Source organism: Halichoeres trimaculatus, unplaced genomic scaffold, assembly GCF_033239565.1.
Source record: "Halichoeres trimaculatus isolate MK-OKI-2021-1 unplaced genomic scaffold, fHalTri1.1 fHalTri1_scaffold_12, whole genome shotgun sequence".
Lineage (NCBI taxonomy): Eukaryota > Metazoa > Chordata > Actinopteri > Labriformes > Labridae > Halichoeres > Halichoeres trimaculatus.
The window spans coordinates 8,823,974-8,835,989 of NW_027437190.1; the positions used below are offsets into that span (position 1 = coordinate 8,823,974).

At 39.3% G+C, this 12,016-nt stretch overlaps 1 protein-coding gene across 1 annotated transcript in view; it reads left to right on the forward strand.

Annotated features, from left to right (window-relative positions):
* Positions 1-12,016, forward strand: part of LOC141800425 (proprotein convertase subtilisin/kexin type 4-like) — a 255,721-nt gene that overhangs the window by 143,988 nt on the left and 99,717 nt on the right. Inside the window, exons 10-12 of the mRNA XM_074682945.1 lie at positions 3,459-3,631; positions 5,895-6,110; positions 6,822-6,925. Of these exons, the coding sequence (XP_074539046.1) occupies positions 3,459-3,631; positions 5,895-6,110; positions 6,822-6,925 (493 nt within the window). The remainder of the gene's footprint in view (positions 1-3,458; positions 3,632-5,894; positions 6,111-6,821; positions 6,926-12,016) is intronic.

Sequence of the window (12,016 nt, forward strand, 5' to 3'; positions counted from 1 at the left end):
TGGCCGTAACATCCGTGAAGAGTGAATGAACCAAACACAGAAAAAAGCTCATTTTTTTGTGTTGTGAAATCAAAGATTTTTATAGGTAACACTAAGAGAGCTATTAAACACAGGTTAATGAGCGGCACACAGTGTGACATTTACCTCTGCTCTCAGATGTGGGGGCCTCCAAACCGGTTTCATCTCCGGTGTCATCAGCAGGAGGAATCCTTCGGTTGAACTCTGACATTTGAACTCTGCTCTGTGATCTTTAACTCTTGCCCTCCCTCCTCATTTGTCAGGGGCTGATCAGAGCTCAGGCACAATTGACAGAGAAAAAAAAACATTTCCAAGACAAGACCAGGAATCTGATTCCACAGTTAGCTTTAATTTGACCCCTCTGAGTCCCTGTTGTCCCGACTCATAAACAGAGCGTAGCACACACAAAGGAAAGGTGTATGTTGAACAAGTGAGAACTGGAAAGGATTAATGAAGCCCAGCCTCTCTGTGTGCAAAACAAACCTGGTATATTTATGAAGCCCTTTTGGTTTGATTTAGTTGATAGTGAACATTAAGTGAATGGTATTCAAGAGAAGAAAGACAAATTAAGTCAGATAACACTGTTTTTATGAATGTATCTCTCTCACACACACTGTGTTTCCATTTGAAATACAAGTTGATGCATGGCATGCAGATAATTTTAGACATTTACCAAATGACAGAAATATTACAAAGACTGACTCTGCAATCTATCGAGAGCTCCTTTGAAACCATATTTCATGTCAGCTACCTCCACGATTAATTTCTCGTCAGGATACTGGACAATTCGTCGACATAGACCCATGAAAAAACTATTAGTTTTAGAGGTAGTGGGGTGTGCTGAACATCGATATTCAAAACTGCTCTTATGGAATAGAAAAAAAATAATCCTGATGAAGTGAAGTATTCAAGAGAGTTAAATTTATCCATGTTTATATATATCAGGAGAAGTGTGTGATGTTGTAAAGTTTCACCTACATTTGAATTATTCTCCCTGAGGTTCCTTTTTTAATCTGTTTTCAATTTTCCTGTTTTCAAAGTTTCAAAAACCAGCACAAAATTTCACTCTTGCTTTCATGAGTATAGGCAGACTGGTACATGCTCCCAGTCACTGCAGTGCTCTCTGTTACTGCTATCAGTCACTCGGACTGGGAAAAGATGCTTGTCTCCAGATTCGATTCTGTTACGATTTTTGGGGTGCCGATTCAATTCAAATTGTGGTTGGTTAGTATTCCCTATTTTTTGCAATTTTAAGTTTGCTTTTTAACACCAGACCAAGTGACACAGTTGAATGATGACGGTGAAGTCTGCAGACTATATCAGGAGCCATATTTCCCCCAAAAATGCACATCACATGTGAGTCAGTTATTAGTATTCATTCAGGGGATCTGACTTCTCAACTTTTTCTCAACCCAGCTTAAAAACTAAGGCTGAAATGAAGGAATTAAATTTGAAAAAACTCACAATTTAAAATTAGTAAACAAAAAATCCTGATAGGCTACTACAATGTGATTTTTTCTCCCCCCCTATCAGTCACTGTAAACACAAATGTCACACCCATAGACTGTATATGGAGTGGACAGCGTGGCTCCGCCATTTACCATTTTACGGTTTTGAAGCCAAAATACCCCCGTTACAGGAGCAGCTATTGGCACCAGTTGAGCAGCCAGAGACTGCAGTAGAGACTGTGAGGGATTCTGGGAGAATCTGAGTGGAGCTGGGTGAAAAAAAATTATAATCTTTTTTTTTCTTTTGAGAGTGTTATCACTTCTTGACTCTACCACTCGACATATTTTACAACCCCTGAAAAAAATACACAAGATCATCAGCCGTCGAAAAGCCAACAAAACTCTTCAGAAAAAAGAGGACGTGAAAACAAATCACCACAACAATCGGACGTGAAAAACATTTCTACAAAGTGTATTGATTTTTTAAAGTTTGACCACAGCCCATCTGGAATGACTGCAGAGACAGATCTTTTGACCTATACTGCAGCCAGCCACCAGGGGGAGCAGTTTTTGTCACGACCTCACTTCAAGCTGAGCAAGATGACGTCTGTTTTTTTTTACAGTCTATTTTTCTACAGTCTCTGCTCTTTGTTTTTGCTTCTTTGTAAAATCTGCAGCAACATGAACCTCTGCATTTTTTTGCCCTTAAGTAATTGATAAAAAAGGTTTTACTCACTGTACAGTCATCCGACACTTGTCTTGTGTATTCTGTGCCCGCGGTTTATGTGTATGCTTTCTTGGTCTCTATTTTTAGCTGTTATGGGGCATCATGTAGGCTCCCTGGAGGTCAGCAGAAGAGGGAAATACCTCTTCAGCTCTTTGTCACTGCTGTTCTGTCACCATCCACTGATTTCAAAACATAACATCACATGTATTTAATTTTACACACTCTGCGAGTACCAGTAGCTCTGCCATTTCTTTTCTCTAAGCCCATACAAACAAAACATTAAGGTCTATTGCCTTTCTATAACCATAGAGTTAGAGAGATTTGCAAACAAGAAATATATTTTATAATGTTTTGTTGAAAGTTTGATCCAAACTTAACTTGTCATTAAGTTAGACAAAGTGTTTTTGATAATGTGTTTGTTCCTGGAGGTAATAAAATGTTCTTTCCTCCATTTTTTAGGAATGAGTTGAGAATTTTAAAGTGAATTAATATCACCTGACTTTAATGATAAACTGACTGAAACTTGTTTTCAAACAATCGGCAGCATTGCATGAATAACTATTTGAGCCTTGGCTGTCTGTAAATACAGATATTACACTTAATTAAACTATATGAAAAGGTAGCCATCAGGAATTTGCCACCCAGCTAAGAAAGGTAAAAGTGATAAGCTAGCTGTAAGCCAAACTTTAGCCATACAAAGCCAGGTTTACAACATATAAATGTTGGAAAATATAAATGTAGAAATAATTGTGAAGTTTATTTTGTTACTTGATTTTGATTACTTCTTCCATAGCTAAATTCACCTTTTTTTAAGTATACCAGTTAGAGCTTACCTCTGATATTTTCATTTATGAACAATGAAACACACACACACACGTAAAAGAAAGAGATAAAAAGACAGTGATGCAATTCCCATAGTGTCAGAAAATAGATGTATCACAGAAGCAGATAAAGGAGGAAACAAAAAGAAACAGACCAGATAAAACAGGTTATAAATGACACCCAACCACAGATACATGAGGAATGAGGACAGGCAGAGAAGATGGCTCCTCCATAAGCCACTTCTTCTGAGTGTTTTGATGCATTTGCACCTCAAGTTTTCAGTACAGATCCCTGAATGCTCCAACATCATGTTTATATGTATAACATGTAAAACTGAACATTATAAATCTAGTGTTATTATTATTATTATAAAATATTAAAAAGGTTTGATTAACTGACTATTTCTCTAGTCCCTAACCTCTGAGCTCTTTCCATGTGTCCAGGTATCCGCCTGTTGTTTGGCCCTGTCACTGATGCCATGGAGGCCACTTCTCTGACCTTAAACATCCACTTCATCGACATCTATGTCTGCAGCTGGGGCCCGCGGGACGACGGGGCTGAGATGGACGGGCCGCGCGGCCTGACACAGAAAGCCCTTTGGCTGGGAACCCACAAGGCACTGCTTTTATTTTCATATATCACACTGCTGTCTGTCAGATGAGAAGCAGACACCCACGCTGTCAGTGGAGCTGGGGTTAGAGGGACACAGTGATGAGTGGGGGATGATATGTGTAGATTGAAGTACGGACTAATTTAAGTTTATTCAGAGGCTACTCTCCACACCAGGTGATTTAAAGTAGAGTTGTACAGTCGTCAGGGCTTGGGGGCGTTTCTTTAAAAATGTAATCCAGTACAACTACAAGTTACCTCTTCAAACATGTAATCGGTAATTTACTCTAAGTATCACAATATAAAAGGGGCTGTGAGGAGTTTAAAAGTGATCTTGGAAAAAGTCTCCCTTCTTGATATCTGCCTGATCATAATCCACACTTTAAAATGAGATTATCAGCACCAATATTGCTGGTTACAGGTTATTTTAAATTGCTACTTCTTAGCTTCCCAATCAGGTCTAACAGGACAGAATCGATTTAAGGCACGTCTAGGTCTCTATGACAACACTACACCAGCTGATGAAGTTTAGTAGTGAGAAGAGATGTAGTGATGTTGGACACTGGAGCCTAACTGTCAGACAGAAAAAGGACAGAAGAGCAGAAGAAAGCTAGTGCACTTAGCTAAGGCACAAGCTAAAGGCTAACACAGGGGCTAAACTGTTTGTGATAATGTTCATTCCAACCCACAGTCAGCAGTTATTCTGCAGTGGTCTGTTCAAACTTGAGAGTCTATCAATAAAATGAAGAGTGAGGTTACATTAGCTCTGCTTGGTAGATGACTGGCAGGAAATAACCAGGATTCACTAACGTTACACATTACAGACATGTCTTAGAGTGCCGGGCTGTCAGCTGAGCTAAATATAGACGTCTACTAAACTTCTTACAAACTGACAGTGTTAACTTGTTGTCACGTTAGCCTACAGATATGTTGGAGCACCGGGCTGCCGATAGCGCTACATATAGCCAGCTACTACTACCTTTGCTTGATGTCACCTGTCAAACTGTAGCTCTACGTAACTGAACTGACTGAACTTACCTTGGTGCATTGTATCCAGTAAAAAGTTGTCTTGAACAAAGAAATTTGTTTTGATCCTATCTCCATTTAATTCCAAAACAAACACACATTCACTTAAGTAATTTAAGACAGTGTGCGGAGACTCCAGGCCAGAAGATGGCGAGGGAGTGCAATTAATACAGATCCTTCTCCTAGCATCTTTAAATTTTAACGTACCTGATTACTTTTAGTTACTTTTGGATTACTTCAATATCAAACATGCACATATAGACAAGAGAGTAAAAAAGATGTGTCGTCTGCTCTGTGTACTTTTATAAAGAAACATGATAAAATCTCCTTCAACACTTTTAACAAGTCAGGTATCTGTATAATGAATTAAAAAGGAAAATAAAAACTATAGAGCAAATTCAGGCTACACCTACTAATTCCAAGTTATCGAAGTATTAATCAACGAAACAGTATTGTTTAGAAAGTTGAGAGAAAACCAGCTTTTTCAAAGCTTAACAAACTTAAAATGTTGCATGTGTGCTCTCTGTGCATGTGTCTACTGTGTTATAGTATATCCCATTTAATTATAAAATGTAATCCTGCTAAATAATCCCCATTTTTATCAAATATACCAGCGGTCTGATTACACATTTTTTTCTGTACCCTAGTGGATTACAGCTGTGTTTTTTTGTATCCTGATTTCATACATTTAATCCGTTGCCCCCCAAGCCTGACAGTAGTTATAAGTGAAAAGCATTTGGTTATTGCCTTTTATTACTTTTTAAAAGAAGAAGAAGGCTCAGTTTGAAACTAAGCTGATAACAAAAGAAGAACAGCTTATTTAAACAATTTTACAATCAATGGCACAAAACATCCTCTCAATCATGTCAAACAGCTGCAAACCACTGAGGAAGGGTGTGTTCTCACTGTTTGAAAGTCTAAACTCCACATTACTCCACATTTCTGTTCAAAACCTTGAGGAAAAGAGTTGTTCAGCCCCATATCTCTTCCAAAACCAAACCTTTTTGGATATTGATATAATGTTTGTAAATTTGTTGAAATATCAAAGCTCCTAGTTTACTCCTCCACTCAGAGCTTAACTCAACACATCCATCCTCTCTCCTGTGTGACCTCTCCTTCATATTGTTGGAGCCTTAATGATGTCTCTGTTGTTATTCATTGTCTAACTTGAGAGATACAGGATGCTCAGCTGAGAGCTGCATGGAAACATCCTCAGTTTAACATATCTGTGTTTGCGTTTTCAGGGCAGAGGTGGGAAGGGCAATATTTTTGTGTGGGCGGCAGGTAATGGTGGAGGGATGTCTGACCACTGCGGCGCTGACGGTTATGTTAACTCCATCTACACCATTGCTATCGGCGCTGTTTCTCAAATGGGGGAGACCACCTTCTTCAGTGAGCCCTGCCCCGGTGTGATGGCCGTCACACTGACAGGGGCCAGCGTGGGAGCCTCACAACCTCTGGTTAGTTTGTGTGTGCGTACCGCCTTACACATCTAACAACAGTGTTTATCATTAATGAGGTCTTATATGTGTGTGTGTGTGTGAGGCAGCAGCCCTGCTCTTTGGCTCCGTTGAGCTGTGAGGAGCCTGTTAAAGAGCAACCACTGGTGTGATATTTATAGAGGCCTGCCAAATGACCTAGGTGACTGCTGGGTTCGCACACACACGTACACACACAGACGCAAACGAGTGTTAATTGGAGGTAAAGCGTGGTTGTAGTGGCTGAACAAAGAGGAGAAGAAGCGGAGGTGTTGATGGCGGAGGTAGCAGCGAAAAAGCCAGGAAGAAACAGTGCAAACTCCAGGAACCAGAGGCCAATTTTATCAGTGTGATGCCACCTTTGTCTGCCGGGATAACTGGCCTTTTCCACCGCACATTAGGAGGCTGTCAGCCTAGACAGAAGTTGGGTTTTAATTATCATCACTGTTAAACTGTGCGTGCTTGTTCCAAGAGAGGAAAAACACTGATACTTATACTGAAACTGCTAGTGTGGGAACTTAACTGGCCTGATTTGCTGCAAAGCTGAATTCTTTTCCAAAACCTCCCACAGAAAAATGTTTCAGAGAGGGAGCTGGAAAGAACAGCTCACATGCGCCAGTATTTTCACTTAATGTACTGATTTTACATCTACAGCTGTGTCTTGTAGTGAATGTTGCTTCTTTCTCTCTGCAGGTTACTGTGACCAACGTGGGGGATGGCTGTGTCACACACTTTCCTGGAACATCCAGTGCTGCTCCCATCGCTGCTGGAATCCTGGCTCTAGTCTTAGAAGTAAAGTAAGTGTCTACCTCCAAGTCTGCAGCTCACCAGTTACGTTATGGCAATGAATGTGATACTTGTTGATTTTGCAGATTCTCAAAGTGTTACTCAAAAAATCCAGCAGCAGCAACGTGTTCATGAACTTGACCCTACTGGGATTCTCTCTGTTTTTCACCAGTGTTACTTCTTCTCACATCAAAGAGCTTGTTTCCATTATCAACACTGTGCTTCGTTTTAAAGAAGGTTGTTGCAGTTGTCACCCATGCCCCCATTTAACATGCTGTCTTTGTCTTCTCTCCCTTTTAGAAGTTATTTTCCTATCAGCCTCTTTTTTGCTGTTGCCACTAAAACTAAAATCCTCAGCTGTGATTATTCTAAAAGCTGCTTACCCTTCTTCTTCTTCTTTTTCTGTTTTCTGCAGTAAAGCAGCTCCCTTTCACCAGTAAACAATACAAATCTAACTTGGTAGCACGTAACCTGAAATTCTGTGTTCAGTTTAGCTGTGACAAGGACTCTGTCACACATGCACTGCATTGAATATTTGCACGTCACCAGAAAGAGCTGCAAATGTTCAGCTCACCCTGTCAGCTCTTTTTATATAGAGCCAAAACAGTGACTTTAATGTTTGGTATTGAAAATCAAATTTAGCATTGAAAACATATCCTAAAACCAAAAAAAAGACATACGAAAATATAAAAAAATATAATGGCATCAAAATAGGTAATGGCATTGATAATGGTTTGCGAAGAGTAAAACGCTGACATGAAATGTTTCCATATTATTTCATATTTATAAATTTTGCCCTCTGATGTTTTGAGTACAAGTCGTATTTATTTATTTGATGTCACTGTTTCCTCAAGAACAGTTTATAATTTCATTTTTTTTTTTTTTTTTGATCACACTTTTTTTTTCGCTTACTGTCGTTTTACAGTTTCAATTTTCTGTCACTCTTTTGGTGTGGAGGGGAAAGACTAGGAGGGCACACATTGCATATTATTTGCATATGGTTTCCAAATAGTGCAGCACTCAGCTGGACCACAGGCTGTATTTTACAGTCTATAGCTGGACCCCACAGGACTTACAAGAGCCCTTTGCAGGAGCATACTTTTTGAGCAAATATTGTGCACGTTACTTGTGTTTTTTTGTACCTACTGTTTTTCAATGCAAGCTTTCACACCAGCAACATTATTTCTCGGCTTATTGCGGCTTTTATTTTTTTGAAACAAGGTTGATTTTTCCAAAGGTTTGCTTGAAACGAGTAAGCATCCAACCAATGAAAATGCTTGTGTTTGACAGGTCATCTACCAGAACATTTAACATTGATTGTGTTTGTGTCCCAGCACCTGGTCCTTAACAGGGAAAGACATAAAAACTACAAAAACAATGATTACAAAGACATCCTCTAAATTTTTCCCGCCATTGGTGAGCAAAGGCTTTTAGACATCCATGAGTTTACCTAAAGCTCCAAAACCACAAGTCAGACTGTTGTTAAACTGTTGTTTATTAAGAAGTGGAAGGGATTAAAGTTAATTTTAAAATGACATATTAATCCTACTCCTGCTGACTGCACTGAAGATTGATGCTCCTTAATATTTGAAAAAACAAATGCACGGAGTCAGCAATTGTGCCATTTTGTGCGAAGAGACAACAATAAAAAAAAAGACGTGTATGGACTGGGAATTGGCTGGGCAAACGTGGGAAAATACTGTCTCTCATCTTTCAGTGAGAACAGGAGGTAACCGTGACAGCTAAACTTAACTTTAGACTAACTTTGTCCAATTTTAGACCAACTTCAGAGACCGTGCATGCTCTGTGTGAGAGGTTGAGGCAAGTCGGCTCATAGTACTTCTACTGTGCGATACATTCACGAGGAGCGACCAGGATTTCAAACATGTTTGATTTTCTTGTGATCAACGGATTTGTGATTGTGAGCACGTTTTGAGGTGTCAGTCTCTCCTCGTTAACCCATGTGTACTTCACGAAACACGACACGATTGAGCTGAAATTCGGCCTGATCCAAAAAATAGTGGCACGAGTGGCAAATCGGCTCAAAACAAGCTGACAATTGACAGTGTATGCCCGACTTAAGCCAACACTGGCTAGCTTGTTTCAGTGCACTCCTGCTAACCTGTTCTTACATAATTTTAAAACATACTTTAACCCATTCCACTTCTTGATGAATAACAGCAGAATAACTGACTAACTTGTGGTTTTGAAGCTACAGGTGAACTGAAGATGTCTTACACTCATAGGTCTGTGGGGTCCAGCCGAGTTTTGCGTTATTCGCCATTTATATGCAAATTGCGCCCTCATGACAGCATCAAGCATCATGAAATTATAAACTGTCACTGACTAAACAGACGAACATCAAATAGATAAAATAAAATCAAATGATTCAAAAACATCAGAATCCAAAAATTTATAAATATGAAATGATGTAAAACATTTCATGTCTGTGTTTTTAACTTTAGCAAACTATTATAAATGCCATTACCTGTTTTGATGCCATCATGATATTTTATAATACACATTTTTTAATGCCATGTTACTTATTCAGTTTCAGGATATTTTTTTTAGTACCAAATTTTATTTTTAATACCAAACCTTGAAGGCATCGTTTCGGCTACATGTTATTGCACAGTCCAGTTTGTGTAATATCCAGTTGAGCTGCAGTGTTTACTGACAGTTAGCTGCTTGTTCTTTAGATAATCTCCATGTTTTGCAAATAACACTCCTGCAAGTTCCAACCATTCATCATTCTTTCCTGAACCGAACATTATTTTCAAGAGCTGAAAATATATCTGACAGAGTCCGCCTCCTGCTGTTCACTGCGTCAGTGAGAGGGCAAGGGGAGCAGGACTCTGAGTTCATGTGTGCAAATATCAGAGAGCAGCTCTGGGTGTGTGTGTGTGTGTGTGTGTGTGTGTGTGTGTGTGTGTGTGTGTGTGTGTGTGTGTGTGTGTGTGTGTGTGTGTGTGTGTGTGTGTGTGTGCTCAGACTCAGATATGGATTTCTGTGATATTTGGTTCTTATTTTTCCTGAAGATGAATTTTAGCAGCTTTCCTGACTCCTAACTTAGGCTGACAATCTTTTTTTAAAACTGTTAACAATCACATTAACTTCAGCTTTAAAACATTTAGCACGACAATATTTGCATACTAACATTATAAAAATCTGTCTTAACATCTGTTCTCATCAGATGAAGCCACATTAACTTCTTGACTTTTGTGGATTTTTGTGACTGTCAGTAAACAAAAACCTATTTGTGTTTTCTGCAGTAAAGCATTGGACCCTTCTCTTGTAGCAGATTTTTGGGGTTAATTCATGAAATTATTTAATTACTAACACCAGAACACTTTGTTTTTAGTTTTTAGTTGAAGTCTTAAGAACAAATGTGATAAGCCCATTATGGTACAGCACATAGTCCTACTCTTGAGAACAGCAGTTTGATTGTTTTTCACTAGGAGAAAATAAAGTAAAATGAAGCCTGTGCTGAAGTGCTTTAAGTTGCTGTTATTCGAAAATCTCCATGAGGTCGGCTGAGGAAAGACCAGAAACCACATACGCACCTAACCAAAAGAAAACCGACTTTTACAGCATTAAGAAGCATATTTACAGCCTGGTTCAAGAAACAGCTTGAGTCTAAAACGCTAATTTCACTATCATCACACACTGTATGGGGGGTGGATTTTTTTCTAACTTGGTGGTTTGAAGTTATTAGGATCCTCTGATTGTCCAACCAAAGCTCAGCCCAGCTCAAGTGACTGATGGGCATCCTATAGAGGGATTATCAGTCTACGTTATTTTAAAGGTGCGCATTTATCTTGACCGCAGAAGCAGCGTTTAGCTCCATTCATTCAGACTAGTTAGCGTTTTTTAAACTCTAAATGCAACCTGTTATCAGCATAAAAATATACGGTTGTTCTTTGGTCAGTTTTTAGAAACGATACTAAACAACAGAGGCAACGTCCATCAAGTTGTGACCGTCACAGAGCAATCGGTGTTTTAGAGTTAATAGCAACCATGCTAAATGGTGACTCTCAACTGACAGTATCAGTGATTAAGGACCGAGAGTCACCAGTTAACATGGTCACACTTTAAACTGTAACACCAGCGACGTCTGCAGGTAAATAATTAACTCTGGACGTAGTTTTTTGTTTTTTTTATTATGAACCAGGTCTCAGACTCAGCAGTCTGTGTGCTTTTTTTGGTTTCGAAGGGTTTCTGATTTATTGACACGTTTACATCCTGGTATTTCACAGTCTGGTAAGTGTCCACGGATAATGCAGTCATGAGCATCAAGTGACAGTTGTGTGTTTAAATTCCTCTCTGGGTACACGCTGTATTTCTCCGCTAAAAACATCTGTCCACCTAATATCTGTCCACTTGCTGATCTCTTCTGTCCACTCACTGCTATTTCACAAACCTGGGAACCATTTACCATCCGTATAAGTGATGATATTTAGTTTAAGAGTGTGTTTTTTTGGTGTTTAACTTCCACGTCAGTTGAAAACTATTCCCTCTATAGCTGTTACAAAGGAAGCTCAAAGTCTGTGTCATATCCAACGTGGCCACGTCCGTAGATTGACTTAATTTCACCATCTCAGGAACAGACGGATGACGTTGCAGAGATAATGTCCATATTTTACACAGTTTGTGGTTTTTAAGCTATTTTTGATTTCATTAACTCTTACTTTAATTACTTTATTATCAGATAATCAAAGTATGAATTCTGTTGATAGATCGAAATAATCGTGACATCACAATCCTGCTTCCTTCATGCCTAAGCTGCACCTTTCTCTCTTCCTCTGTTTTACTGTTTGTTTGTTTGGTCCCTCCTCTGATGTAAATCATCATTTGCTCCCACCCTTTCTTTCTGTGTCTGTGTAAATCTGTGAATGTATGTCCTCTCCTTTTCCTCCTTTCTTCCCCCTTTGTCTTATGTGACACCTTCTACCATTTCCACAGCCCCGTTTTCCTCCATCTCTCTTAACTCGCCAGCTGTCGGTGTGGCCTCGGGCTTGGTGTTTTGTGGTGGTATCAGCAGCGTCTACGCCTCCTTCATGTTATGGATGATACTGGAGGCCAGCTTTACTGCTCCAGCTGTC